Raw genomic sequence first — 27,016 nt, 5'->3', positions numbered from 1 at the left:
CCAAACATCTGGAAACCAGCCCTAGCCAACAAACGAACACCACCCACCACCCAAGCCGTTAAAATACAAAACAACAATGCACACACAACCTGCACCAATCAGCACCAATCTACCAATCGTGATACAACCACACAACCAATCATTCCACTTACTGAAACAAAGCCACCACCCCATCCCCTCTCACCAAGATTTACAGAAAGACGGCAGCTCCGTTCCCATTTTAAGCCCACAGCTTGAAGATGGCAGGTGTGATCCTGCCGAAACGTTGCAAAGACATTCTCAACCTTACACGGGAAAAGACCCGAATACAACAAAACCAGCATGCATATATATATATATATATATATATATATATATATATATATATATATATATATATATATATATATATATATATATATATATATATATATATATATATATATATATATATATATATATATATATATATATATATATATATATATATATATATATATATATATATATATATATATATATATATATATATATATATATATATATATATATATATATATATATATATATACATACATACATACATACACACACATATATATATATATATTTGGGCACACCAGGGGTTGTAACACAAACACACACACAAACATATGTGTCTGTCTGTCTGTCTGTCTGTCTGTCTGTCTATCTATCTATCTATCTATCTATCTATCTATCTATCTATTTATTTATTTATATATATTTATCTATATCAGAAAATATCTAAATTGATATAGTCCAGACTAAGGTCTGGACTTTAGGTCTTCTCCAACCTGAGCATCATTCAAATTCATGAGCTTCAACAATTCCCAACCAACATGGACATTGCTGAAAGTTGGAGTTGAAACCCAACTCCTCTGGATGCCAGCTCCATTGGACTACAATGCTAACAACTTTAACAGAGTCCAGAGAGATGTACAAACCTTTGGAGGCATTGAGGCAAAACCAGTGAAGTTATTCCAAGATCCAATGTGGTATAATGGATTAAATGCTGGACATGGAGTGAGTAGAATCTAGGTTTAAGTGGCCCTTCAGCTATAAAATCTCATTTGTGGGAATGTTGGGACCGTCACTCTCTCAGCCCAACCTATCTTATAGATTTGATGTTGTAAGGGGAAAAAAAGAGAAAGGAGCATTGTGAATAGCACCTTAAGATCTTGAATGAAAGATGAGGCACAAAACCTCCTTCGGTTTATCTGATCAGTTCATATTTTAAACCAGCTAAGACCCTCATTTGAAATGGAGAAAAGATAGGAGAAGAAGAAATAAAAAGCAAAATGAGGTTTGCAATAATATCTGGTTTTGAGAACTGTATTTTTTTTTCACAAGAATGCTCCCGGACTAAATCGACTCAAGGAAGATGCAATAAAATCCCCAAAGCCATCTTATTGAGATTTTTCTTACATTAGCAGGATCTTCTGTTTGTTTGTGACCTTCTTCTGTGGCTTCTGGAGCTGTTGGTACCGAAACAGGAAGCAGAGGTGATCGTGCTTTTCCAGCTAGTCCAAGGGATGCTGTCTTAACCTGAGCCTTGGGAAGATTGGGCGCTGCAATAGGAAGAGGCAAACCATTTCAATATTACTCGCGAGAGGAAGACACAAAACGGGTGAAAGCAACATGAGCAAATTTACCGGTGCATGTTCTTCCTGAATCTTGCTTTTCAGATAGCTATTTTCTTCCCAAGGGTCTCGTGGAAATACAATAAAACCTTCAGTAACGAATGAGGTGTAATGAAGTACATTGTCTCGGTTTTGGACTTACTTACCACATATCTGAAAGGATGACGACCATCAATTGAAGGTGGTCTCCCTCTCCTTCAGCAAGGGAGAACAGATGAAAGACAAAAAACAAACCCACCCATGTGTGCAATGCCTGTTATCCCCACCTTGTTTGAAAACTGAAACAAAAACTGAACAACAATTGACTTTTCCTCCACTCCAATAAACCATGTGTATGCATATATATATTATTGGTTGGTTCCGGGTGGTACAGCCTGGTACGGCCGTACCGGTAGTAGCCAGAAGCAGCGGCCACCATACCGGTATGGTGGCTCATTTGGCCACCTGCCCACCCACGTATATATTTCAATACATTCTAACTGTAGAGAGTAAGGAAGCTGACATTGATGGAGATATGGAGAGGCTGTTGCCAAGGCAGAAGGGACCAAAGTACATCTAAAGTCTAGAACAGAGAGATAATAACAACAACAGAAGCTGCCCAATTCACTTATCTATAAGAAGGTGTAAGAGGTATACTACAATCAGATTTACAAGATTCTGTTATAATAGCCAGTATTAACAAAAGTAGTTTTAACTTTCTTGGGGAGTTGATTTCCAGGTCTGGTTCATCTAGATCTCCAGGTATCAAGAAAGGACCTCCGCTATAATTGTATGGCCTAGGACTGAGGTAAGTAGCTTAAGGTCATCCGCATATTGATAACAGCTGATCATTCACCAGCACATAATGTCTTCTTGAGCATCTCTATCCTAAACACTATTGCTCTCTCTTTGCACCAGGGAGTGGAATTTTCCCCCTGGGAAGGAGAAAACAATGCCTCTCACTGCCAGTCCTTGAAGCTCCCCCCCCCCAAGTGAAATATCTGTCAGGGTTCCAATAGATGCCCTAATTAATCCATGAGCCTCCTGCCTATGGCAACTTGAGAGCAGTCCAGGAGTGCTTTGCGAGTTGACATTATCATGGTTGCAGAGTCAGTTTGGACCGGTTCACTCGAACTGGTAGTGGAAATTGTGGGTGGCTGCCCATCTGACTCAACCCTGTGTCATCCTATTTAGGCATGTTTTCAAGCCAAAGTGCATGCATGGAAGGCTGCATAAGGCAGGCATGCTCACATTTGTGAACTGGTAGGGAATGTAAATTAATACTATCCCTGCATGGTTGGTATTAAAAAAAAAGATATCTCAGGAGCAGAAGAGGAGCAATATAGCCTGGTTCCAATCACATAGAGGACATCCATGGAAGCAATCAATGTGCTTTTTTGTACTACAACAGGATCTGAAACTGGATTGACAAGAATGCAGATATTCTGTTTCCTCTCTTTTGTCCAAAATATAAAAATGGTTCTCTCTCTCTCTCTCTCTCTCTCTCTCTCTCTCTCTCTCTCTCTCTCTCTGTGTATGTGCGTTCCAGCATAACTCTGGAATGCCTCAAACAATTTCAATCAAACTTGCTACACAGATGACCTACTCTCTAGAAACAAACACTGTGGGGGGAGGGACACCCCTAACACCCCTTGGGGTATGTGTTCTGTTAAGATACAGCCTGTTGTGCCTTAAAATGGCTTCTACTGTGCAGCGCAATGGAGCTACCATGATACTGGCTTCACAGTTCTCTACAAGGGGGTTCCCTCTGGTAAGGGGGAAAATCCAACATTAGAAATTACATTTGGTCCACACATTTTCCCTCTATAAATAAATACCCGGGCAATGCCAGGTTATAGGCTAGTAATTGAATAAGCTCAGGAGTGCTCCACTCCACCAATGAAAAGTTCACTGAAGTTCCAAAAGTAAATTCTCTTCCTTCCAAGGAAATCTGAACTGGTTGGAAAAAATTGCAGGGGATGTTCTCCATGGAGAACTATCCACTGAAGAAGAGAAAGGAAGAGTTTGATAAAATAGTAAAAGACAGCCCTACCTGATAATGACTGGGAGAATTAGTTACTTCTTTCACCTGCAGACAGACAGTAAAATAGGGATTCCACCTCCACACTTCTATTGGTTCTCAAAACTCCCAGAAACAGTTTAAAGGGATTCATCTTTGTTTTCGTGCAGTCAACATGGAAGACTACGCTCTTCCAGTGAACTAGTTATATAATTGCGATATAATTGGTAATTGAGTTGCTGTTGTCCAACTGGTAACCCTGCAATCTCTTCGGGGTGGCAGCTGATCCATCCCCTTGCCAAACACAAAAGACCCACAGTTGAAAGAGAACAAAATACTGCACGCTGGCAAACATGAAAAAAACCCCAGAAGAGTCAAATATTCCATTCTGGTGGGAAAACTCAACGAAACACCACTATCTAAAACTGAAACTTTTGTGAATACTTGTACTGTGCTTCAGCCAATGCCCAAATAAATAACAGAATAACAAAACAGAGTTGGAACCTTGGAGGTCTTCTAGTCTAACCTCCTGATCAAGCAGATGCCTCCTATGCCATTCCAGACAAGTGGCTGCCCAATCTCTTTTTAAAAACCTCCAGGGATGGTGCATCCATAATGTCTGAAAGCAAGCCATTCCGCTGGTTAATTGTTCTTACTATCAGGAAATTTCTCCTTAGTTCTAGGTTGCTTGTCTCCTTGATTAGTTAAATAATTAGTTAAATACATCAGCTCAGCAAGGTACCGCAGGACCATGATGCTAATTCTGAAGTTGGCCCCCTTTCCCCCACACCTTTTGAGATGCCCTAAAAGTCTATATTTCTACCAGGTTTTAACAGACTGAGTAATTCCATGGAAAGTCCCAGAAAAAGCAAAGTCGAAAATGTACGCTGATTTCCTATTGCTAAAAATTAGGTTTCTACTTTGCTTGATTTTTAATTAAATGCTAAAGCACAGGGGGTCGCTTCAACAAAAACTCAACAGCATTCAAAGCAAATGGAAGACACATATATTACACAGGCACCTTTAATAGCTTGTCACAAACAAGCAATTTTTCTGCACTCCTGGATCCCTTTGAAAGCCAAGGTTTAAAAAAAAAAGAAATGAAAAAGCCAGGGGAACCAAGAAAAGAAAGAACCTCAAAGAACTCTTCAGAAGATACTAGACTTTGCGCTCTTGATAGGGGAAAAAAAGACTTCTGTAGTAACTGCTTCCGCCCAACTTCAACGTCTTCAAAGAAAGAACAGAAGATGCATTGATTCAAGATGATGTTATGTGTAGGTGTGCATGCCTGATTTTTTAAGTGGTACAATCTAATAATAATAAAAGACTAGATATTTTGAAAATTTTTTGATGCTCATAATTGCTCCTGCTCTCCGAACCTAAGATCAAGGTTGCAGAATTCATTTTGCAATAATCAATATATTAACAACATATAGGAAGACTCTTTGATGAGCCTGAGAATCTACTCAGACCAACCTTGCTCACATTAACCCAAGAGATGCCTTCAGAAAGATCGGTGGCAGGAAAATGACAGATATTCCTATTCTTTTGATGTGTCCCCCCAAAAAAAGAACCCCTAACATTGAAACTCTTAGAAGGGAGCTGCTTTGTATTCACTTCACTTGTCAATAAGTTTATGGATTCATTTTAAAGTTACAGTTATTATCTGTAGAGAAACACATGACATAGTGCCAGGTTACACCTAGTCTGATTCTGCCCATCCTGTGAAGGCATCTAAGAAGACTTTGCTCCAGACCCAGCTTCGTTTAAGGAGAGAAGAAAGATGGACCAAAAGATAGCCTTCTCAGTGGTTGCCATAATGGAATATTGTGCCTCCAGAGTATGCCTTGTACCCACAGTTCAGGAAAGGATTCAAAGCCACTTTCGTAAAACAAGCATTCAATGTTTTGCGATGAGTATTAGGGCAGTCTCTACTTCTGGCCATGTTTTAAATGTTCTAATTGCAAGGCCTCCTGATGCGGATGAAGAAAGAGAGTGCAAAAGTTGGCTTGAAACTCAACATTAAGAAAACTAAGATCATGGCATCCGGCCCTCTCCTGGCAAATAGATACGGAAGAAATGGAGGTAGTGGCAGATTTTATTTTCCTGTGCTCCAAGATCACCACAGATGGGGAGTACAGCCAAGAAATTAAGATGCTTGCTCCTAGAGAGGAAAGCTATGGCAAATCTCGACAGCATACTAAGAAGCAGAGACATCACCCTGCCAACAAAAGTGCATATTAGTCAAGGCTATGGTTTTCCCAGTTGCAATGGATGGCTGTGAAAGTTGGACCATAAGGAAGGCTGAGTGCCAAAGAATGGAGCCCTTTGAACTCTGGTGCTGGAGAAGACTCCCGTGAGTCCCTTGGACTGCAAGGCGATCAAACCGGTCAGTCCTAGAGGAGATCAATCCTGACTGCTGCGCACACAAAGAGCTCTCTCATAGAACCTGTAGGAAAAGATTTGGAATCCCTGGCTATAGACTTCAAGATGGCCAAGGCAATTGCTATCAAAGTGTCATTCTACCCTTAATGAAACATAAATGTTAGTGAGTTGATGTAGTACATTGTATAACATACGATGTTTAATTTTTGTTTATAGGACAGATTCTGCTGATGGTCACATAGACAGCAGCAAAAACAAATAAATGATCTGCCATCATCTTTTCCTAGATGGTTTTCTAGATACCCAATCCCAGTAGAAATGGATTTTCTGGTGCTCTTTGATCAAAGATCTAATAAGTTACAATACTGCATCAACATTGTTGATGTTGTCATTCTTTAACTTGCAGTTAAATGGTCTTGGTTGATTTTTCAACCAAGACCATTTAACTGCAAGTTAAAGAATGACAACATCAACAATTGCTAAAGACCTGCAGTATTTGTTTTGGGATGTTTTTTTTTTTTAAGAGAAAGCTTCTTCGTCTGGAGCAGCCCCAGCTGGTTGGATCAGGGCCAGCTAGCATACACAAATAGAATAAACAGCACAAATAGAATAAACTCAACTCTAACCTTTATGTTACTTTCTTTCCTTTTGTTTTTGTTTTGTTTGCAGTTAATTAAACTTCTGTGGAACAAGTGACAGGAATCCTCCCTCTTTGCCTGTCCCCAAACAAATTAGTCATGCAAAATCCATTTAGATCTGGCACAGAAAATGGATGGCAAAATAAGGTTTGAGCATAACTCTCTGGCATGAAGAATGCCCGCACCTGTGAATCTCTGGTTTGCTGTGGATAAGGGAAGGGAAGCTATGTCAGTCATATGGAACTCATTAATTAATACAATTGTGCCTTAAAGAGCTAAGAGCTCGGCAAAAGGCAGATGGCTCCATTTGGGCATTGCTGATGAGAAACCAAAGATGCTAATTAAGGCTTCCCCTCTAGGCGGGGATCAGCAGCAGGTGAACATAAAAGCATGAAAACTGAAGTGAAGGAAAACTTCAGAAAGGAGCCCACATCGACTCAATAATGCTCAAGAAATCACTTCATCCTTGCTGATTGGAGCAGAGTTCAACAGTGGAAACTGAGGCTCAGAAAAAGCATCAGAATAACTGAGTTGGGACCTTGGAGGTCTCCTAGTCCAGCCCTTGCCTAAGCAGGAAACCCTATACCAATGATGGCAAAACTTTTAGACACCTAGTTCCCAAACTGCGTGCGCATACCCAAACTGAAAGGTGCACACTCGCATGTGCGAACACATGCACGCGTGGACATGCACATGCTTGCATGGACATGCAGGGACATATGCATGTGTGGACATTTGTGGACATGCATACATGCATGCCCAGCAGAGACCTGAAGACCACGTGGCCTATGAGAGGTGGGGCATCCCAACACCGACAGTGCAGCAAGAGGTGAGATCTTTTTCTTTCGTGAGCTTCTGTTCCGTCGTTTGCAGGGAAACAGAAGCTCACAAAAGAAATGCCACGGAGATCTGACCTGGGGTGACGGCTCTGTGTGCCACCTGTGGCAAGTGTGCCATAGGTTTGCCATCACGGCCCTATACCATTTCAGACAAATGGTTTCCAGTTTTCTTCTTAAAAATCTCCAGTGTTGGAGAACCCATGACTTCTGGAGGCATCTTATTCCACTGATTAATTGTTCTGTCAGGAAGTTTCTCCTTAGTCCTAGGTTGCTTCTCTCCTTGTTTAGTTTCCATCTATGGCTTCTTATTGCTCTCCTGCCTTCAGGTGCTTTGGAGAATAGGTTGACTCCCTTTTTCTATGTGGCAACCCCTTAGATATTGGAAGACTGCTATCATGTCTCCCCTAGTCCTTCTTTTCATTAAACGAAATATACCCAAATCTTGCCCTAATCAACTTTGTTGTTCTTCTCTGCACTCTTTCTAGAGTCTCAACATATTTTTTTTATATATTATGGTAACCAAAACTGGATACAGTATTCCAAATGTGGTCCTTCTAAGGCGGCGGTTCTCAACCTGTGGGTTGGGACCCCTTTGGGGGTAGAACGACCCTTTCACAGGGGTCGTCTAAGACCATCGGAAAACACATATTTTTGATGGTCTTAGGAACCAAGACACCACTCCTCTATGGTTGGGGGTCACCACAACAAGAGGAACTGTATTAAAGGGTCACGGCATTGGGAAGGTTGAGAACCACTGTTCTAAGGCATTTGGTATTCCAGGGAGCTTGATTCTATCCCTCTTTTAATGCAGCCTAGGACTGTGTTGGCTTTTCATTTTCAGGATAGGCTTTGGTTGCCACAATATTAAAAAAAACATGCTGAGACTCTAGAAAGAGTGCAGAAAAGATGCCAGGGGGAGGACGAAACTGGAGAGGGCTCCAGGCAGCAATGCGTTCTCTACCCTCATCAATGACTTGGAGAAGGGATAGATGAAGAACTCATCAAATTTGCACCAAGCTGGCAGGAATGGCCAACATTCCAGAAGATAGGCTTAACACAGAGAAGGATCTTGACAGACTTGAACATTGGGCTCTCATCTAACAAAATGAAATTCAATGGTGAAAAGAGGAAGGTTCTACATTTAGGCAAGAAAAACGAAATGCACAGGTACAGTATAGGTGGTACCTTGCTCTGTAGTAGTTAACTGTGAGAGGGATCTTGGAGTCCTAGTGGACAACCATTTAAATATGAGCCAGCCGTGTGCAGCAGCTGCCCAAAAACAAGAACACCCCCCCCCCCGATTTCCTATCTTCCAGCTATGTTTACTTATGTAAGTTATGTGATTATGGATCAAAAACTAACATGGGGAAGTAATTAGAAATCCCAGATTGGGAGTTGGGAAAATGCCAAGGTTGGTCAACACCAACACGGCATGACCTCAGCAGCCAATGCTACTATGAGTCTTATTTTCTTTGCTGAGTTAATAAATGTTACATCCCCTCATTAATTTTATGATCTATGAATGCCAGGTATAAACCTGGGCTTGTTACTGGAATACAGAATTTCACAAAGGCATGCCAACATGACGGTCTTGTTGTCAGATGTACGACCATCCCCTCCCAATTTCAGCCTCCATGCTGCAAAATAACCAGCTGTTGATTATTCTCTAATCTTTATGCCAATGGGGGCTTATTTTGAAGAGGATATTCTGAGACAAAATGTAAGTTCAGAAAATCAGAATCCTGGGTTACTTGATTTTCTGGGTTTTGGAACAATGTTTGCGTATTCTCCATGAGGACTGAATTTTGCACAGAGGAAGTCCTAAGCTTTTTCTGGAACAAGTGCCGATAAAACCTTCTCCAATAGCCAGGAGGGAAATACTTGTCAGAAACGACACAGAGCTCCTTGGATAAGAATGGCCAGAAGTGTGGAATTGAACCTCTGCAATTTAATAGTATGATGGGTATCGTGACACCATGGATGGAAACTAACCAAGGAGAGAAGCAACCTAGAACTAATGAGAAATTTCCTAAAGGTGAGAACAACCAATAGCTTGCCTCCGAAAGTTGTGGGTGCTGCATCACTGGAGGCTTTCTTTTTTTTTAAAAAAAATAGTTTTTTATTTTTCTTTCCCATACATACATTCACAAATATACATTCTCATAGATATTGTTAATATTATGTGTTATCCTTTAAGATTTATAATTCCATTCTTCCCCTAAAGCAGGGGTGTCCAAACTTGGGAACTTTAAGACTTGTGGACTTCAACTCCCAGAATTCCCCAGCCGCCTGGCTGGGGAATTCTGGGAGTTGAAGTCCACAAGTCTTAAAGTTCCCAAGTTTGGACACCCCTGCCCTAAAGATTTAATAGTATAATCAAGTTTGCTTTCCTGCCATTCTGTACATCCATCTTGTTTTACAACAACCCTACATCTTCTTCCCTCTTATTTTCTCCCACCCCTCCTTCTTCTTTACTTTCTTCTTTCCTCCTCTCCTTTCCCTTTTCTTCTTCCCCTTCCTCTGCTACTCTTACTACCCACTGGAGGTTTTCAAAAGGAGACTGGAGAACCATTTATCTGAAATGGCATAGGGTCTCCTGCTTGAGCAGGAAGTTGGACTAGAAGACCTCCGAAGTTTCTTCCAACTCTGTTATTCTATGCTTTATATTCTATGAATTTAAGTAAAAGGCAATTTCTGTATTTTGTTTGCATATATTCAGTGAACATTCTCTGATTAAAACATCCACTTCCACTGTAGAGCCTTAAAGGTGGGTTTTTAATTTGCACACAGATTTATCTGTTCTTGCATCTTCAGACCAATATGCCACTGAACTTTAGATATTATTTGAAATTTAGGGTTGTTTGCATTTATAATAGGGGACCGTGCATGTGAATATAATGTACAGAAATAAGTTGTACTATTTGGTGAAATTGTTGGCAAAGACAGCACATTCAGTATTCGGCGTAAAGAGGAGTGCAGAATTAGAAAAATGTGGGCTAACAAACTTTGCAAATCTCTTCTTAAAAATGTAGCACTCCACAAAATAAACTTGATGATTTGAAGCAACCTACTTTCTCAGCTCTTTCAAGAAACACAGGAAAATACTGGGATCCCTGAAACTGCTGAATTTGCCTGGGGAGTTTATGAGCTATACAGAAAAGAAAAAACAAAAAGAGAGGCAATAATCAAATATATTTTTTTAAAATGCATGAAATAATCCATGTCATTGTGGGGGAAAATGCGCATTTTGATTGTCTCTTTATCTACCAAATATTGCAGCTGTAGGGAAACGTCGCTTGTAAAACTGATTTCTGATTAATACTTTGAGATGATGGCTTGAATTTCTTATAACAGCTGCAAACAGTTAGAATTGGTCTTTTAAAAAGGCAATTCACCTGTAGCTCATCAGAGAGAAGGTGGAATAGTCAGGCCAATGTACTTTGAAATTAAATGAAGAAGATGTACTTGAGAGCTGGAATTAACTAATTGGGGATTCAGGTCTGGAGAGATGAAGGCGGCATGAGCAACTGAGCTGTCTACTAATAGACCTGAGCCAAAGTTTCTTGGAAGTACTTTTCTTGTTCCTTTGTTTTTTGTTGAACTTTGATGACCACAGCATTTTGCTAAGTGCTGGAATCCAAGTTAAATCATCCACAACCATAAAATCTAGCCTTTCTCAACACCGTTAGAAAAAAAGAAAGGCCTTTTTTCTGAATGGGAAATGGAAGAAGCAGCCATAACCTTCTGGATATAATGCTCCAGAACACTCCCCAGCATCCATAGTCGATGGAAATATAGGAGATATGGAAAATGATGCCCTTTCTCATTACCCCTTCATTTCCAAGCACCCAAATCTATCAGCAGTGGTTTTCACTTATTTTTCCCACTGGTTTGCCCCGCGTGCGCACACCTGTGCATGCACCCAGCCTTCTGCGCATGCGCTTTGCTTGCACGTGTGCCTTCCATGCATGCGCCTGGCCTCAAAAATGTGGCTAAATAGGATGGCATAGCGCGATCTCCGCTACCGGTTTGCCAAACCGGTCCGAACCAGCTGAATACCACCTCTGAAATCTATCCTATATTTTCTCCAGGTGCAATAACATCTCCCCTTTTCTTTCTCACACCCAAATATTCCCCCAGCTACAATGCTTTTCTCTTTCCTCACCCACTACCCATTTGCTTTTCTCTTCTTGATTTTTGCCAATTGAGTAGGTGGGAAAAGATGAACATCCCAAATGGGGGAGGGTTGTTGCTTCTAATTAGACAAGACAGAAAACACACTAAGATGAGCTAATTCTACTTTATTGTAAGGCCCTGTTAACAGAACCTTGAAAATCTGAAAGTATAAATCTCCCCCATTGTCTCTTTTTTTTAAAAAAACTGCCTGATAAGTTAGGGCCGATCCTTTCTAAGCTTCTTTCTCTGCCCATTCCTCACTTGTGGGCTCCTCCTCCTTGACCTACAAATATTTTCTTCTATTGGTAAGATTTCTCCCTGGTCCTTTTAGATCATCGGGGTGCTCCTTAGACCATCTTTTGTCTGGTCATGTGAGCCCAAGTCCAAATTAAGAACTGAGATGCAACATACCACCACATTTATTTTCTAAGAATTCCTATGAGGTTTGTGTGCAGTCCGAAATAAATCAAGTCGGTGTGAATTGCTGAACACATTATATCCCAACTGATGCACCTGCAGGAGCCTGTGCTCCTTTGCCCAGGGGTGGGGTTCTACTGGTTCAAACTGGTTCGGGTGAAGCGGTAGCTCTGACTATCAGATGGGGGTGAATCAGTTTGCTCTGACTTTGAAGTGGGCCCACCCACCTGCCCCTGCACTATATTCACCTATATTTCCTTTTCCGAAGCCCAGCTGATTGACGCACCAGATTAGGCCCTACCCCGGTATATATCTGTTCACCCTATTTATTGAACAGAACTAAGTGTATCCATCTTAGGAGACATGACTAATTGAATTTTAAGTTTTAGTGCCAGTGGGGTTTAGTTAAAAGATGTTCCTCTTGATGTAAGGGATTTTAGGGCTTCTGTTTGCTGTCAGAAGAGGATTGTTTAGTAATGGCTAGCATATGTTTGAAGCAAGAACATGGCTTTTAAAAGTTTCATTGGTTGCTGCAATTCCTATCTGTCAAGTCAAGGATTTAATCATCTTTAGAATACAGAGCAGCAGGAGGTAATCTTAACACTTCCAAACATCTCCACCCATTACACTCTACTCTATTCTGCTCTATTTTATTCTGCACTATTCTATTTCACTCTATTCTATTCTGCTCCATTCTATTCTGTTACGCTTTCAACTCAGTTTGCTCGAGTTAATAAAGCTTAAAACTCTTTATCCACTCGAACGCTCATTTTCTCTGGATCCAAAAAAAAATATATCAGTTGCCTGAGCATTTGACCACTGACACTTGGCAAAACAAGGTCTCAAGCAGAAATATATACTAAAACAAATGATAAAGTTTGGCATTCAGAGATATGATCTGCAAACCCAACTTAAACTTACATGGAGTTTATATCAAGAACACATTACAAGAAAAACTTGCAACATATAAAACAGGTATATATTTGTTCCACACAGTAAGTGGTTAGAGATAATTCTGGCTGTGTACTACACAAAGATATTTAGATTTTTTAAAAATTACAATTTATACCAGCAGTTACTATGGAAATAACAGGTAGCGATGAGCACATTGGTAACTATCAGACATATGCCATTCATAGTAGCATCCTTTAAAAAAAAAAACATGTTATAGAATGAAGAAGTTTTTCATAGAAGAATTTTCATAGAATCACATAAGTTATTACTTAAACAAGCTTAAAATATAACTCCAGTCTATTTTATTTTATTTTATTTATAAAATAGGATTGGCCTTCTTTTTATCTGTGGTTGAATTGTACCAGGACTGTAAAATCAGGTAAATCATGATGATAAATGTGTGCACTGAGTTGGAGTGGGAAGAAAAGTCTAAGAACTACAAATTCTTAGAAGCAAGTCTTACATATTCCTTCTAGCTGAGTATTGCTATCATTTGCCAGTGCAAATATCCCAAAAGGAAGATTTTAATGTAGGATTTTTCTCCATGGCAAAGCAATAGTTTTTTTTTCTTTGTTGTTGTTGTTGTTTCATATTGGATGTGAAGTTTCCAGAAGATGACCTAATTAATTTACGAGCCTTGAGACAAAGTTCAAAAGAAATCCAATCATTTATTAGGATCGACATTCTGGCGTGGAGTCCTATGGAGCCCAAACTACTTTTGCTTAATTGCGTTTGAACTTTACCCCTGTATCCCCTCCCTTCTGTCCTGTGTCATAACTCATATTCTCCAACTAGGCTGTAGATCCCACTCCGACCGAAGGCATGCATGGAATTTCCCCCTCCATGCCAGCCTGATAATAGTCATGGCAACGCTGTAGAAGTTGACATTGGAAATAAGACTGACCAACCGCAATAGCATCAGCTCATGAGTTTGTGGCAGAATGTGATAGACCAGGGGTGTCCAAACTTGGGAACTTTAAGGCTTGTGGACTTCAACTCCCAGAATTCCCCAGCCAGCTGGCTGGGGAATTCTGGGAGTTGAAGTCCACAAGTCTTAAAGTTCCCAAGTTTGGACACCCCTGTGATAGACTATGGTGAAGAGGCAGTTTCTCAGGAAAATGGGAGCACATTCTAAAAACGGAGTCAACACAGCCCAGATCTGGATAGGAGGGAGAGGAAGAACTCCTTAGAATCATGATGGCGATCCTATGGCATGCGTGCCAGAGTTGGCATGCAGCACCCTCTCTGATGGCACATGAGCCATCACCCCAGTTCAGCTCTGCTGCCCATGTGCATGTGCCTCCCGCTGGCCAGATGGTCTTCGGGTCTCTGCCGCACATGCACGTGGGATGGAGTATGTGCGGGGAGTGCATGCACATGCAGGGGGTGCATGCGGGGGTGGGTGCATGCATGGGGGGGTATGACACAGGCAAGGGCTGCATCCACCGGGAGCCCATCTGCAGGGGAATCATCTGCGAGGGGACCATCAGTGGGGGGCTGGGTGCATCCGGGGACAGTGCGTGCATTGCATTTTGAGGGTTTGCATGCACTTTGGGAACTCGGTCCAGAAAAGGTTAGCCATCACTGCCCTAGAATCACCCGGAATACTCCCAAGTAAGAGTAACATAGGTTTAGTTTGGCAAGATTCTGTCTGTTGTTTGTAAGCAAATAAAGAACTGAACTCTGGCTAAACATCATCATCCGCATCATTTTTGGTCTTAGCTTGACACAGAGATAAGATTCAAACCAAGACTCTGGTCCATCCTTTAGCCTTTTAGTTACTTTGTTTTCCCATTTATCTGTGTCATCGCTTCCTCAGAGAATGCTGGGTGCTTTTAAGTTTTTCTTTAGAGTCAGCGTTTTGCCCACAAAATGATCAAATGTTGTCTACAATGGCTTTTTTAAAATCCCTTGCTGTAACCTACTGGCAACAGTGCAGCTTACATTTCAATTCAGCGTAGCAACTTCATCACATCTGTCTCCTGAAGTGCCAGTTCTGAGATAGCAACGGACTCTTAAGCGCTATTTCCATTGAGCTTCCAAACACAGCATTGGGTTTGCAATGTTGTTAGTAGGTTGGGTTAGAGAGATCACGGGGATGCAGAGAAATGACATCTGCTTGTGTTATGCAGAAAGCTTTTGTTCCCTAGCCAACATTCACTTCAACAGTTTCCATACCTGCTTGAGATAAAAGTGGTGTATAAGGGACTTTCGGTTCTATCGCACTCATTGGCGGAGGTAGCAAAGGGTTGGCAAAACTGCGGAGGGGATGTGTAGGCCGGACACATGCAGTAGGAATTGTCCTACTTTGAGGTTCCTCACTGCTTGGATGTTCAGGCTGCGTTTGCGGTAACATGGAACTTTGTGGTGTGGCTGGTCCTTCAGTCACTGCTGTAAGAGAAAAGGAAAGGAAAATGTAACCAATCTGAAAGTCCATTAGAGCTGTAAGCTCACTTAGGCATGAATAAACAGTGCTCCCCTATCACCATGGTGATTCGTTCCTGAATTTTTCTCTTTGTTTGAAGGCTCTGGAAAGTTGTTTTAAGGATGCGATTGTATTTCAGATGTCATCATCTGCGCTGAATATTTTATAGATGTTCAGTACAAAAAGCCCCTCCTGGAAAATCTGGCAAAATAAACTTTTTTAAAGAGTCAAGTTTTTATCTCAACTGTTTAGATTATGATGGATGGAGAATATGAGCGGAAGTATTCCTCAGACAGATCTGTGTGCTAACAGGGATTATTCATTGTCTCTTCAATAGACAATAACAGTGCGGTCTCTTCAAAGTAGCAATGTATCTTAAGGAACTCATTTCTCCACAGCAGTGAATAGTACCATTCTCTTGCTGATAAGCAAGTGAAGGGAATTCTCGGATATGCTATTGGGATACCAGTGAAGACCTGACATCTCTTAATAATGCCAATCTCAGAGAAAGATAGTTTGTAAGCTCTCCACTACTAACCCAGTTTACAGTTATTTACTTTGTCCCATAAAATTTCTACAGCAGTTCATGAGAACCAAACCAGTAGTAATGATGTCTAATCTCTTAATTATCCTTACTACCAAACATCTATTCTCTGGCTCTTAATGTTCAGATTCAATTCTGTCAGGATCTTTAGCATTTACCTCAAACCAAAGTGATTCTTCCAAACACAATGCTTACAGAATTCTCTTTAGCAAGATTTATTGATAAGAATGGTATAGAGTAGACTTACAAGAATTCCAACAATTGAACTATTCCCCTATATTATAACTAGCCTAACCCTGTGATGATTAGGGTGGAGCAATTCAGCCAGTTCTATTCGGTTCATGCGAACCGGGCAGCAGTGGCAGCGGGAGGCTCCACCCACCTGCCTGGACATCATCATATCCTGTTTTTGATGCTCTGCGCATGCACGGAAGGTCCTGCGCATGTGCAGAGGTGGCGCATGTGAGCAAAGCAATTGCAAGTGCACGCTCACATTTGCGAACCATTAGCGAAGGTAAGTTTATTTATACCCCTGGTGGAGATGTTTTGATTTTCTTTCCAATACTCTGCTTATAGTTGAGTAAGAAGGCAAGTATTTCAGTGATAATGTAGAAACTAGCAGCTGGCTCATTCTACACTGTCTCTGTATCAATCTGCAAATAATCGTTACAATTCAATTCAAATGTCATAGCAATGTGAGAAACTTCAGTTTTGGTGCGGCACCTCAATATCACCTAAAGACTAATTCATGTCAACTAATCCCTTTCTGGAAGAATGTTTTACCTCTGCCATCTTTTCCATTAATATACTTAATTCTCATGACCAATAATTTTCATGTATTGACTATTATACTTTCATTTCTGGGTTTTTGGTTGCTTTTTTTTTTACTGCAAACTGATTCATCTGATAAACATCTGAGAGTCACAATGGAATTTATCTTTGTGTTTCTTCCCAAAACCTATTCCATGCAGGTCCATTTGTATAAACTAGGATGCACTGTTATGGTCTACTAATGGTCATTAGACAGATGAGCTTAGATATTTTTTTTTATTTGCTGCAAAGATCAAGGACCTCACAGATGACACACTATTTTTGGCTGGGCAAAGCAAACCTATAGAGATTAGTTGGGCTCATCCCTTATATTCTATCAAACTAAGGAGAATATGGAAAGAGAAGGAATAAGGAGGAAAAGTGGAGGACCGCCTTAGAAACAATCAAATAATAGGCTGACTCATCTCTGCAGAGAATAAGCAGTGAAATGCACAAGCTTATTCAAGGAAGGAAGAAAACAAGTTTACATAGTATTGATCTTGTTTAAAAACTAGAGAATCCTTGACCCATTGGGTCAACATTTCAGAGACACTTCCTTACCTAAACATGAATGAGCACAGGCAGGCAAAAAAACCAGCAGCAGTTAGAGCAACTTTCGGCTTCCTGCTGGCTTCCCCATTGACTTTCTTTGTGGAAAGTTGGCAGGGAGTGTTGGAAATGATGATTATGTGACTGCAGCTGACTGTGACAGCACAACAACAGTGAAGCAGCCGCAACTTTATAAACTTTATAAAGTAATCAAGGTGGGAGGGAAAAAATCTAAAAAAATAAATAAACCTTGTCAAATTTCAATCCTATAAGAGTCATGGGTCCTACTTTTTGGATGCATTCCATAAGTTAGCCCATTTAAGGTCTCTTGATTCAAAAAATTGTTGCCTTGTGATGTACAGATTTGCTCACCTAAAGATTATAAACAATCAGACAGGAGACTTTAAGCTGTTCATAGTCTATATTAGTCTTACATAATGTAGACCAGTCCATTAATCATATGTAATGCTTCCTTCTGTTGCCTTTCCCTCTATTTTCCTTTTCCCAGTTTTTCCCAGAAAAAACCTCCTTTTTTCTATGTAGAACCTCAGCTTGAGTACTCTGAAAAGGAACTCCTTATTAAAACCTTCCCATATGCATTTATTATGCAAGTACCAGTAATTTCTGTGTTTCCTGATTAGCATAATTTTTATTACATTTTGTATTTCAGGGCTTTGGACAGGATAATCCAAAACATTTTGGTTTTGATCTTCATAGGGATGGATGCTCAAACTGCCCAAAGAGCTGCTGATTCTCTTCTACAGAGGAATTATTGAGTCTCTCATGGCACCTCCATAACTGTCTGGTTTGGCTCTGCAATCAGACAAGACAGACACAGACTTCAACAGATAATTAGAACTGCAGAAAAAACAATTGCTACCAGCCTGTCTTCCGTCGAAGACCTGTATATTGCATGAGTCAAAAAGAGGGCTGTGAAAATATCTACAGACCCCTCACATCCTGGACATAAATTGTTTCAACTTCTACCCTCAAAATGATGTTATAGAGCATTGCAATCAGAACAACTAGACACAAGGACAGTTTTCCCCCATGCCATCACTTTGCTAAACAACTAATTCCCACACCAATGTCAAAAATTTACTAAGAATGTATTACTATTCTTCTCCTCTTCCTTCCTAGTATCTATCTCTCCCCACTTATGACTATAACCACGTTGCTTGTATCTTTCAATTTATATTGTTTTTATTTGTTTCCTAGTACGATTTAATAGCTTAATAGTAACCTTGTGTCAAGGCAGCCTCCCTCAGTAACCAAGAAAGAAACCACTCAACTTCATTTTTTAAGACTTAAGAGTACTTTTACTGGTTATGAATAGATAGCAGCTAAGCAAAGCAAGATCTGAGGCAAAAGCGTGCGTAATCATAGATATCAATATGTGACCCAACTCCTCCCCCTGGCAACCCCATTCCCACAGTCCAATCCGCACACCCCACCGGTGTCATGTGGGTGTCATCTTCAAAAAGGCATCATCAGGTTGGTATGTCGGACAGTTGGCCTTGGCAGCAAATCCACTATCTCCAGCATGCGCAGTAGATGGTGAGAACAAACCTCCCTTTTCCACTCACGCCTGCACTAAAAGCTTCCCCTCCCAAACACCACGTCACCCCCCCTCCCCGTTTCAATGGCAGCCGAAAGCAAGTAGCAAAGCAGAGGCTGACACCTTGACTATCACTAAGTGTTGTATCTTTTTATTCTTGATGAATGTATTTTATTCTCCTTATGTACTCTGAGAGCATATGCACCAAAGACACATTCCTTGTGTGTCCAATCAGTTAGCCAATAAACAATTCTATTATATAATTGTGCAAAACAATATAAAAGAGTCAACCCAGCTGCTTCTATGAATATAATTAAAATCTAATAACAAAATATTCAACATTCCCTAATGCAAGTTTGGTCTCAAAATACTATTTAAAACATTTAATAGTTGAAGGTCTCAGAATTATTGGTCCAATCCAGCTTTTTAGGCAAATAAAGAAGTGAGAATGCTGCAACAGTTTAATGGCTAACCAGTTTATTATCCTTTTAACTTTCTTTGTCTTTAAGATAGCACAAAACTTTCCTGTTTTTATTGAAAACATTTAACATGATTCTGCTCTTGAATTTTTTTTTAAGCCAAGAAATGGAGTACTGTACAATCAAAATTAGGATTCAGAGCGTCCATGGATGGGAAAAAAAACAAGATACATATATATTCCAGGGAATTCTTTAAAAATATGTTTCAGAGTTGGTTATTCATTTTAAATCAAACTGAGCCAACAGCTATCTGCACAATCAAATGTACGCATTCAGAACAAGCTCAAGAAACCTGATAAACAAATCTTTATGAATTTAAGAACGTTGGATGCAAATTGTATATGTTTCAAGTTTTAGAACTGAAACTAACTGCATCTAACAGCCATCCCTAAGGAAGATTAGGAAACTTGCAATGTGTCATCATATCATAGGTTTTTTCTTAGGTTTGTACTTGTGTTACAACATTGCACAGATCTACATAAAGGGAGGAGTTTGTGTTGTGATGTCACAACACATTTTTGTCACCTGCCTTCAATCCTGATGGCAGATTTCTATTCAACATAGAAATTTGTGTTGTACAACATGCCTCAGATTTGAAAGTGAATTGTGCTTCCCAAAATGGATAATTAAGATGCTTTCTTCCTATAATGATTGGCACAAATTACAGACAAAGACTCTGCAAGACTAGCCACACATAAAGATTTTTGACTGAAACCTCAAGAAAGTGGTTGAGCTGGATTTAAAAATGATTTAATTTTACACATGGGTAATGAAGCATTGATCCTTCCCTGGTATCAAATAGTACAAAGCAATGGGCCACCACTGAATATTTCCCATACTTGTAACATCTGCCTAACATCATTCCAAACAATCTGCCTTCCATTGTTTCCAAGCAAGCATTGTCATAATTGTCTGAGTCACAGAGAGTCCTCTGAAACCTGGAGATTTAATCCTCTTCTATAGCATCAGCCTGCAGGTTCAAAATCTGAGGTTACACATGCATATAATAATCCTAAGAGTTGCTTCTGCCATCATTATTTATTACTGTCCCCATGTTTGTAATGGCTGGCAATTCCATGAACTGGAATTAATGCAAAAATTGGAGCAGAAATAAAAGTGAAAGGCAATCGAGCCATAAGAGCTTGCCATATACGACAACATACCCCATTTCCCTCCTCCTCTTGCCACTTATTTTGTACGCAGGGCTATGATTGCAGGCTGATTAATACAACTTTGGCCGGCCTAATGCCTGCAGCCTAAACCATTCTGCCAATGTGATACAGGAATAACTTCAGAGGGCCACCTGGAGAGAAATGAGTGTTTGGTTCAATTTTCATGTCCATTTGTTGCTTGGTTACAACCCGGGCAAGAGCAAGAATCATGTCAAATGATTGCACCCTTTGCACTTATTCCCATCAGCGACTGCTCCATTTGCCCCAAGAAAATAAAGTTAAATGCAACAGCCACAGGAAGAACTCCAAAGGCCTGATAATGAGTAATCATTTCAAATTGAAGAAATCCCAAGCAGGACCATTAAAATAACACACTTTTTATATGAAATGCCGTACAGCGATGCAAAAACCAGGTTGATAGTACTGTCACAGCCGGTGGTAATGATGCACAGAATAATAGTTGATTACACTTCTTTTGATCTCATTAATAATTAACCTGGGGAGGAAAGCAAAGAATTCCAACAGATGTAATGAGCTATCCATTTAGGTTCTTGCAAATCATAGATTTGACCAGATTTCCAAAAGGTTCCAGATATGCTGTACTTAGAATTCTAAGAATTCCAATTGTATCTAGCAGGAAGGATAAGGCCCAATTTGTATCAACTTTCCTCCATAAGCTAATGTCAGGCATCAAATAGCTATTTTACTTCTCAAGCGTATAACTCAGGAACCTTCTCAGGCTTGCAGTTTGCACCTGGGTCAGACTAGAAAAGATTTAACGGCATTGGATGGGGGCAGACTTCACTCTCTTATGCCCATGTATGGATTCCAGACTAATTGCCCGTTTGACTCCTCCTCCTTGAAATTGGCTTGGCCAATTTTTCTCCATCATCTATTACTCCAATAAGACTTCTCCTGCCTTCTGTTGCTAGTAGTCATAGATGAGATGTGGGTTGCTGTCAGTTTGGCCTAGTTTGACCGAACCAGTAGTGGAATTCAGGTCTGGGTAGCAGAACCGGTAGTGACCAGGCCTGCCATGCCCCCTAACCAATTCCCTCGCTGCCGCTTAGCCGCCACCATTTTGAATTTTAGTGACTGCCCGTGCACAGTTCACTGTAAATTGTTCTGGGCACGCGTGCAGAACAATTTACATTGAACAGGGTATACGCGTGTAGCATGTGTCTGGCAAACGCACATTGAGCACGGGTTGCAATTTACATTGAACAGGGTATACGCGTGTAGCATGTGTCTGGCAAACGCACATTGAGCACGGGTTGCAAACCAGCAGTAATCCACCCCTGCCATAGATGTGGCCAAGATAGCTTCAGGGTGAATTCTCTCCCCCGCTCTGCCCATTCTTTAATTAGAAGAAACTTAGAGACAGTTATTGAAGTGGTAGATCATCTCATCTTCCAATAATCATGTCATTGACCCATGGAATGGTACTATTGAATATATTGAGAAGATATTGAGAATTTAGCTCCAGTTATGATATCATCACATGGTCTCTGCCATCTGTTGTACTAGATAGGCTTCATAACATACTGTAAGGACAGCTTACTTAATGGTGTTTATATTTGCTCTCCCCACCATGAATTGGGGAATATTTGATGAACATCTGAATATTAGCACTACTCTGCTGTAGCAGAGCTATGTTGACCATAGTTGACAATGATGCTGTGATCATTATGTCATTCATAACTAGATCATTGTGTGAAACTGTCTTGTCAGATTTTCAGGCTACTAAAATTCATACCAGTCTTCCCACTCTATTGGCATATTGAAGCCCAAAACCTAAAAGGGTCAACTGCAACACAATGCAGTGTTTTAAAAGTGAAAACACTGTGGAATTCACAGAGGTTAAAATTCTCTCAATTCTTATGTCCTTGGGCATGGTTACTATTTGTTGTTGTTAGTTGTGAAGTCATGTCTGACCATGGACAAGGTTCCTCTAGGCATTCCTGTCCTCTACCATGCCCTGGAGTCCATTTAAGCTCATGCCTACTGCTTTGGTGACTCCACCCAATGGCCTCATTCTCTGTCGTCCCCTTCTTCTCTTGCCCTCAATCTTTCCCAGCATTAGGCTCTTCTCCAGGGAGCCCTTCCTTCTCATTAGGTGGCCAAAGTATTTGAGTTTCCTCTTCAGGATCTGGCCTTCTAAAGAGCAGTCAGGGTTGATCTCCTCTAGGACTAACCAGTTTGATCGCCTTGCAGTCCAAGGGACTCACTTAGTTACTGTTTAGTGGTCACACAATTCAGAGGGAGAGTTTCCAAAACACATATGCTTTGGCTAGAACAGGGGTTCCAACCCTTGCAACTTTGAAGACTTTTGGACCTTAACTCCCCATGCTGGGGAATTCTGGGAATTGAAGTCCACAAATATTAAAGTTGCTAAGGTTGGACATCCCTGAGTTAGAGGTTACCAGCACTCTGCTTCTTTACATACTGAGAAACGACTGTTGAGCTTTGGCTGGCTAGTCCCTTGTTTGTAAAAATAAAATAAAAATCACAGCTGGTGGTTCAAAATATCTAGGAAAGGGGGCAAAACACCATTGGAAATATCCAGGCAACAAATACACATGAATGTAACTTTACCATTACCTCTAGCTCTATCTTTAAGCTCCTAATAATAGGCTAACTTAACAGAACCCATTAAAGTGCAAGTGTTTCTGTTTTAATAATCTGGAGGCATTTCAGAAAGCCAAGGGCATTAACATTTGCCAGAGCTTTCTTTTATATACTTAAGCTCTTCTCATTCCTTTAATGGTTGGGGAACAAAGGTGCTTTTGCTTATTTGCTTCTTAGCAATCCTTCCAAATTAGACTATTGCTAAAGATAAGGCTGAATTGCCTGTTCAAAATGATAATTTGTCTGGATTATACTTGCAAAGCTCAGAGGCCCTATAAATCCATTTGAAAAGTAGAAGAAGAATTATGCCTGTTTTGGTCCAAGTCTCAAACATTACTTCATCTCAGACCAATCACACCACATGACCTCAAAGCAGGTAGCCGAAAGTGCCAGGAAAAACAGCAGCAATACCCAAAGAGCTGTAGAATTCGGAAATGTGTCTGATCCATTGACAGGAAACGTTCAACCTGTAGCTACGCTAAAGATGGCATTTGATATATTCTTGGCTAGTGACATCATCAGTTTTTTTCTTTTTTTTCATGGGATTGCCAAGATACAAGGAGGCCTAACAAGCGTTTCAATCATTTCAGTGTTTGCAAAATGCAAATGCTTCTGCTGAACTCTCTCCAAATTGGGAGCCATGGAAATCAGAGTGAAGTGTGGAACTCAGCCAACATTTTCCTATTCAAACCGAATAGGATTTATAGGCTTCACCTTTCATCTGTGTTGCATTCTAGTTTGTCTGCAAAATTGGGGCAGGTTAAAAAAATGTGTTTGGTTTCAATGTTTGCTTTGCTGAGAGAAGATTTGCAAGATCTGTGGACTCAACAGCCTTTGTTTTCTAAAAATAGTAAAGTGGCCTCTTTCATCTTAGCTAATCACATTGCATGGTTACAGGAATCTTTCACTAAGCACCAAGAAAGCAGCCATTTCCTTTTCAAATAGTTTTAAGGCTGTTTTGAATGTGCTGGTCTTTGTTACAGAATAGGAGAAGAGATCCTAGAATCCAAGAGTTGAAAAGGTCACGGAATCCAGATTTCTCCTCATTAGGTAAAGGTAAAGGTTCCCCTCATAAGTATGTGCTAGTCGTTCCTGACTCTAAGGGGCGGTGCTCATCTCCATTGCAAAGCCGAAGAGCCAGATGTCTCCGTGGTCATGTGGCCGGCATAACTAAATGCTGAAGGTGCACGGAATGCTGTTACCTTCCTACCAAAGGTTATCCCTATTTTTCTACTTGCATTTTTCACATGCTTTTGAACTGCTAGGCTGGCAGAAGCTGGGACAAGTAACGGGAGCTCACTGCGTTATGTGGCGCTAGGGAATCGAACCACCAAACTGCTGATGTTTCTGATTGACAAGCTCAACATCTTAGCCACTGAGCCACCACGTCCCCCCTTCTGCTCATTACAAGAACCCAAATGAAAGCATCCCTGACAGATGACTTCTTGGAAACAATACATTCAATAAAAGGGAGCCTACCACTGCAATGGTCTAGCAGATAAGATGCTGGGCTTGTTGATTAGAAGATTGGCAGTGCAAGACCAAAATACTACATGTTGAGCTTAGCTCCCATTCCTGCCCCAGTTCCTGCCCATCTAGCAGCTCCAAAACATGCAAATGCAAGTAGATAAATAGATTCCACTCCAGTGGGGAGATAACAGCTTCTGTGCATCTGACCACATGACCAGGGAAGTGTCTTTGGAAAATGCTGGCTCCCTTAGCTGGAAAACAGAAGTGAGCACTGGCTCCTAGATTCAGATATGATTGGACAGGGAAAACCTTTACCTCTTTTAACCACTGATCTAGGTAATTTCTTCTGCTGTCTAATAGTTCATCAGATCTTTTTATTTTTATAATCTTCAGTCTGAATCTGCCTTTTTAAAAATTATATCCATATTCTGTGCCCTGCATTCTGGAATGAGAGTGAGTCAGTCTTGATTTTCTTTTTACACTTTAAAACGTGATACCAATCAAGTGTAATGTCAGATGCGCACTCACTAAAGTGTTGATATGCATACCTTTTCTTGGCTAGCACTGTTGTTTCGCAAAAATTGAAAGAGTATTCCCCCCCCCCTATTGGTACTAATATCCATAACACAGTCAGTCGCCCAGAGTGCAAAATACACAAGACCCATCCTTTCTACTTCTGGATATATATGTATGTTCTGTGAAGCATTCTGAATTCACGAAAGTCTTTTGTTTTGTAATGGTGGCGAATCTGTAGCTCAGGTGTAGGATGAGGGTGAAGTTTCATTCCCTGAGTTTGTGGGTTGAATTCCAAACATTTTAAACAAAATTATTATTTAAACAAAGTAACATCTTCAGGGAAGCTTAGGGATGTCAATGCCAGCGTTCTTCTGTTTATAAGGGCTTCGGGTATCGGTGTGTCAAGTGAGGGTCTTGTGATGCATCAGGTGTGAGTCATCTGTGAGAGTATTGTGATGTGTCTTGTGATAGGGTGGTTACATCAGGTCAGGATTATTGGGAGGAGAACTGCGGATGGGGAGGAGTTGTGTGGGTTGGTTGAGGGTCAGTGTTGTCTCTGGTTGGCTGTGTGGTTAGATTTGGATTCTGAGGGGCTTGTAGGCTGGTTGTAAGTCTTTTAGATGAGTTATAGATAATCAATGTCATTTTGGGCAAAATAGCCTTTGGGATGTCTGGGCAAAATGCAAGAATACATCCTTCCTTCAACAGCAAAGTATAAGGTACACTTCTTCATGACATGCATAGCTTTCTCTGTTCTTCTCTCTTTCACATGTACACTTTTCTTTAGCAATAGCAATAGCACTTATATACCGCTTCACAGTGCTTTACAGCCCTCTCTAAGTGGTTTACAGAGTCAGCCTATTGCCCCCAACAATCTGGGTCCTCATTGTACCCACCACAGAAGGATGGAAGGCTGAGTCAACCTTGAGCCTGGTGAGATTTGAACTGCCAAATTGCAGGCAACCAGCTGTCAGCAGAAGTATCCTGCAGTACTGCAATCTAACCACTGCGCCACCGAGGCTTTCAAAACAAATTACATTTACACCACCGTGGCTCAATGTATATAAGGATCTCTGTTTTCAGTCTGTTCAATCACATATCGAATGCTTAACTTTTTTCTTATAGGTCCAGAAGATCTGGATTGCTAAAATCTAAACTCTCATTTGATGGCAGCAAAGAAGTAGAAGTTTCTTTAGGCTTACATGAGGTTTTATAGGAGTAGAGGCAAAAGAAATGGGAAGACCAGTGAGGTGGAGAACAGGTGAGTCTATCAGAGATGGGTGAATGGAAGCAACATTTAAAAGATCTGGACTGTATGCTATTAGAGAGGCCTGAGATTCAGTGGGTAGACAAGTTGGATTGTGGACCCATATTCTGGTGGTCAGACAGAACATTGTACCTTTATCATGATTCTCAGTGATGTCTGGTAATTCAAGGGCTTTTCTCTTACCCTTCTCAGCTTATGCACCACTTGGGTTCTTCTTATTGTGGCCCGCTAGTAGCCAGTAGAGCTGGCAGCAAAGTCAGACAGTGAGGAGTTTGGGGAGGAATATGGGCCAACCCTGGAGGCTGGGGAAGGCTCGGACGAGGGCTCTGCGTCAGAGGCAGAGATGGGGCCAAGGCCATCTGGAACTTCTTAGCTGCCTTTGGAGCTAGACAGCAGTGAGGCAGAGGAACAGCTGCAGCCTGTTCCCAGTGTGTGCATGCGCAGAGCTGCCAAGAAGAAAACAGCTACGGAATCAGGGTTGACTTGGGAGTAAAGCCTCAGGTGGACAGTGAATGGACCCTCTCTTAGGAAATAAAAGAGCAGCAAAAGG

The 27,016-nt window shown here is 40.8% G+C and overlaps 1 protein-coding gene across 1 annotated transcript in view; it reads right to left on the bottom strand.

Moving 5' to 3' along the window:
- DCC (DCC netrin 1 receptor) overlaps positions 1 to 27,016 on the bottom strand; it is a 1,323,879-nt gene that overhangs the window by 8,197 nt on the left and 1,288,666 nt on the right. The window contains exons 27-28 of the mRNA XM_081942031.1: positions 15,227 to 15,439; positions 1,426 to 1,568 (exon numbers count right to left, since the gene is read on the bottom strand). Of these exons, the coding sequence (XP_081798157.1) occupies positions 1,426 to 1,568; positions 15,227 to 15,439 (356 nt within the window). The remainder of the gene's footprint in view (positions 1 to 1,425; positions 1,569 to 15,226; positions 15,440 to 27,016) is intronic.

Source organism: Natrix helvetica (assembly GCF_964273705.1).
Source record: "Natrix helvetica genome assembly, chromosome: 2".
In the NCBI taxonomy this organism is placed as follows: domain Eukaryota; kingdom Metazoa; phylum Chordata; class Lepidosauria; order Squamata; family Natricidae; genus Natrix; species Natrix helvetica.
This window is presented reverse-complemented; position numbering and strand designations above follow the sequence as displayed.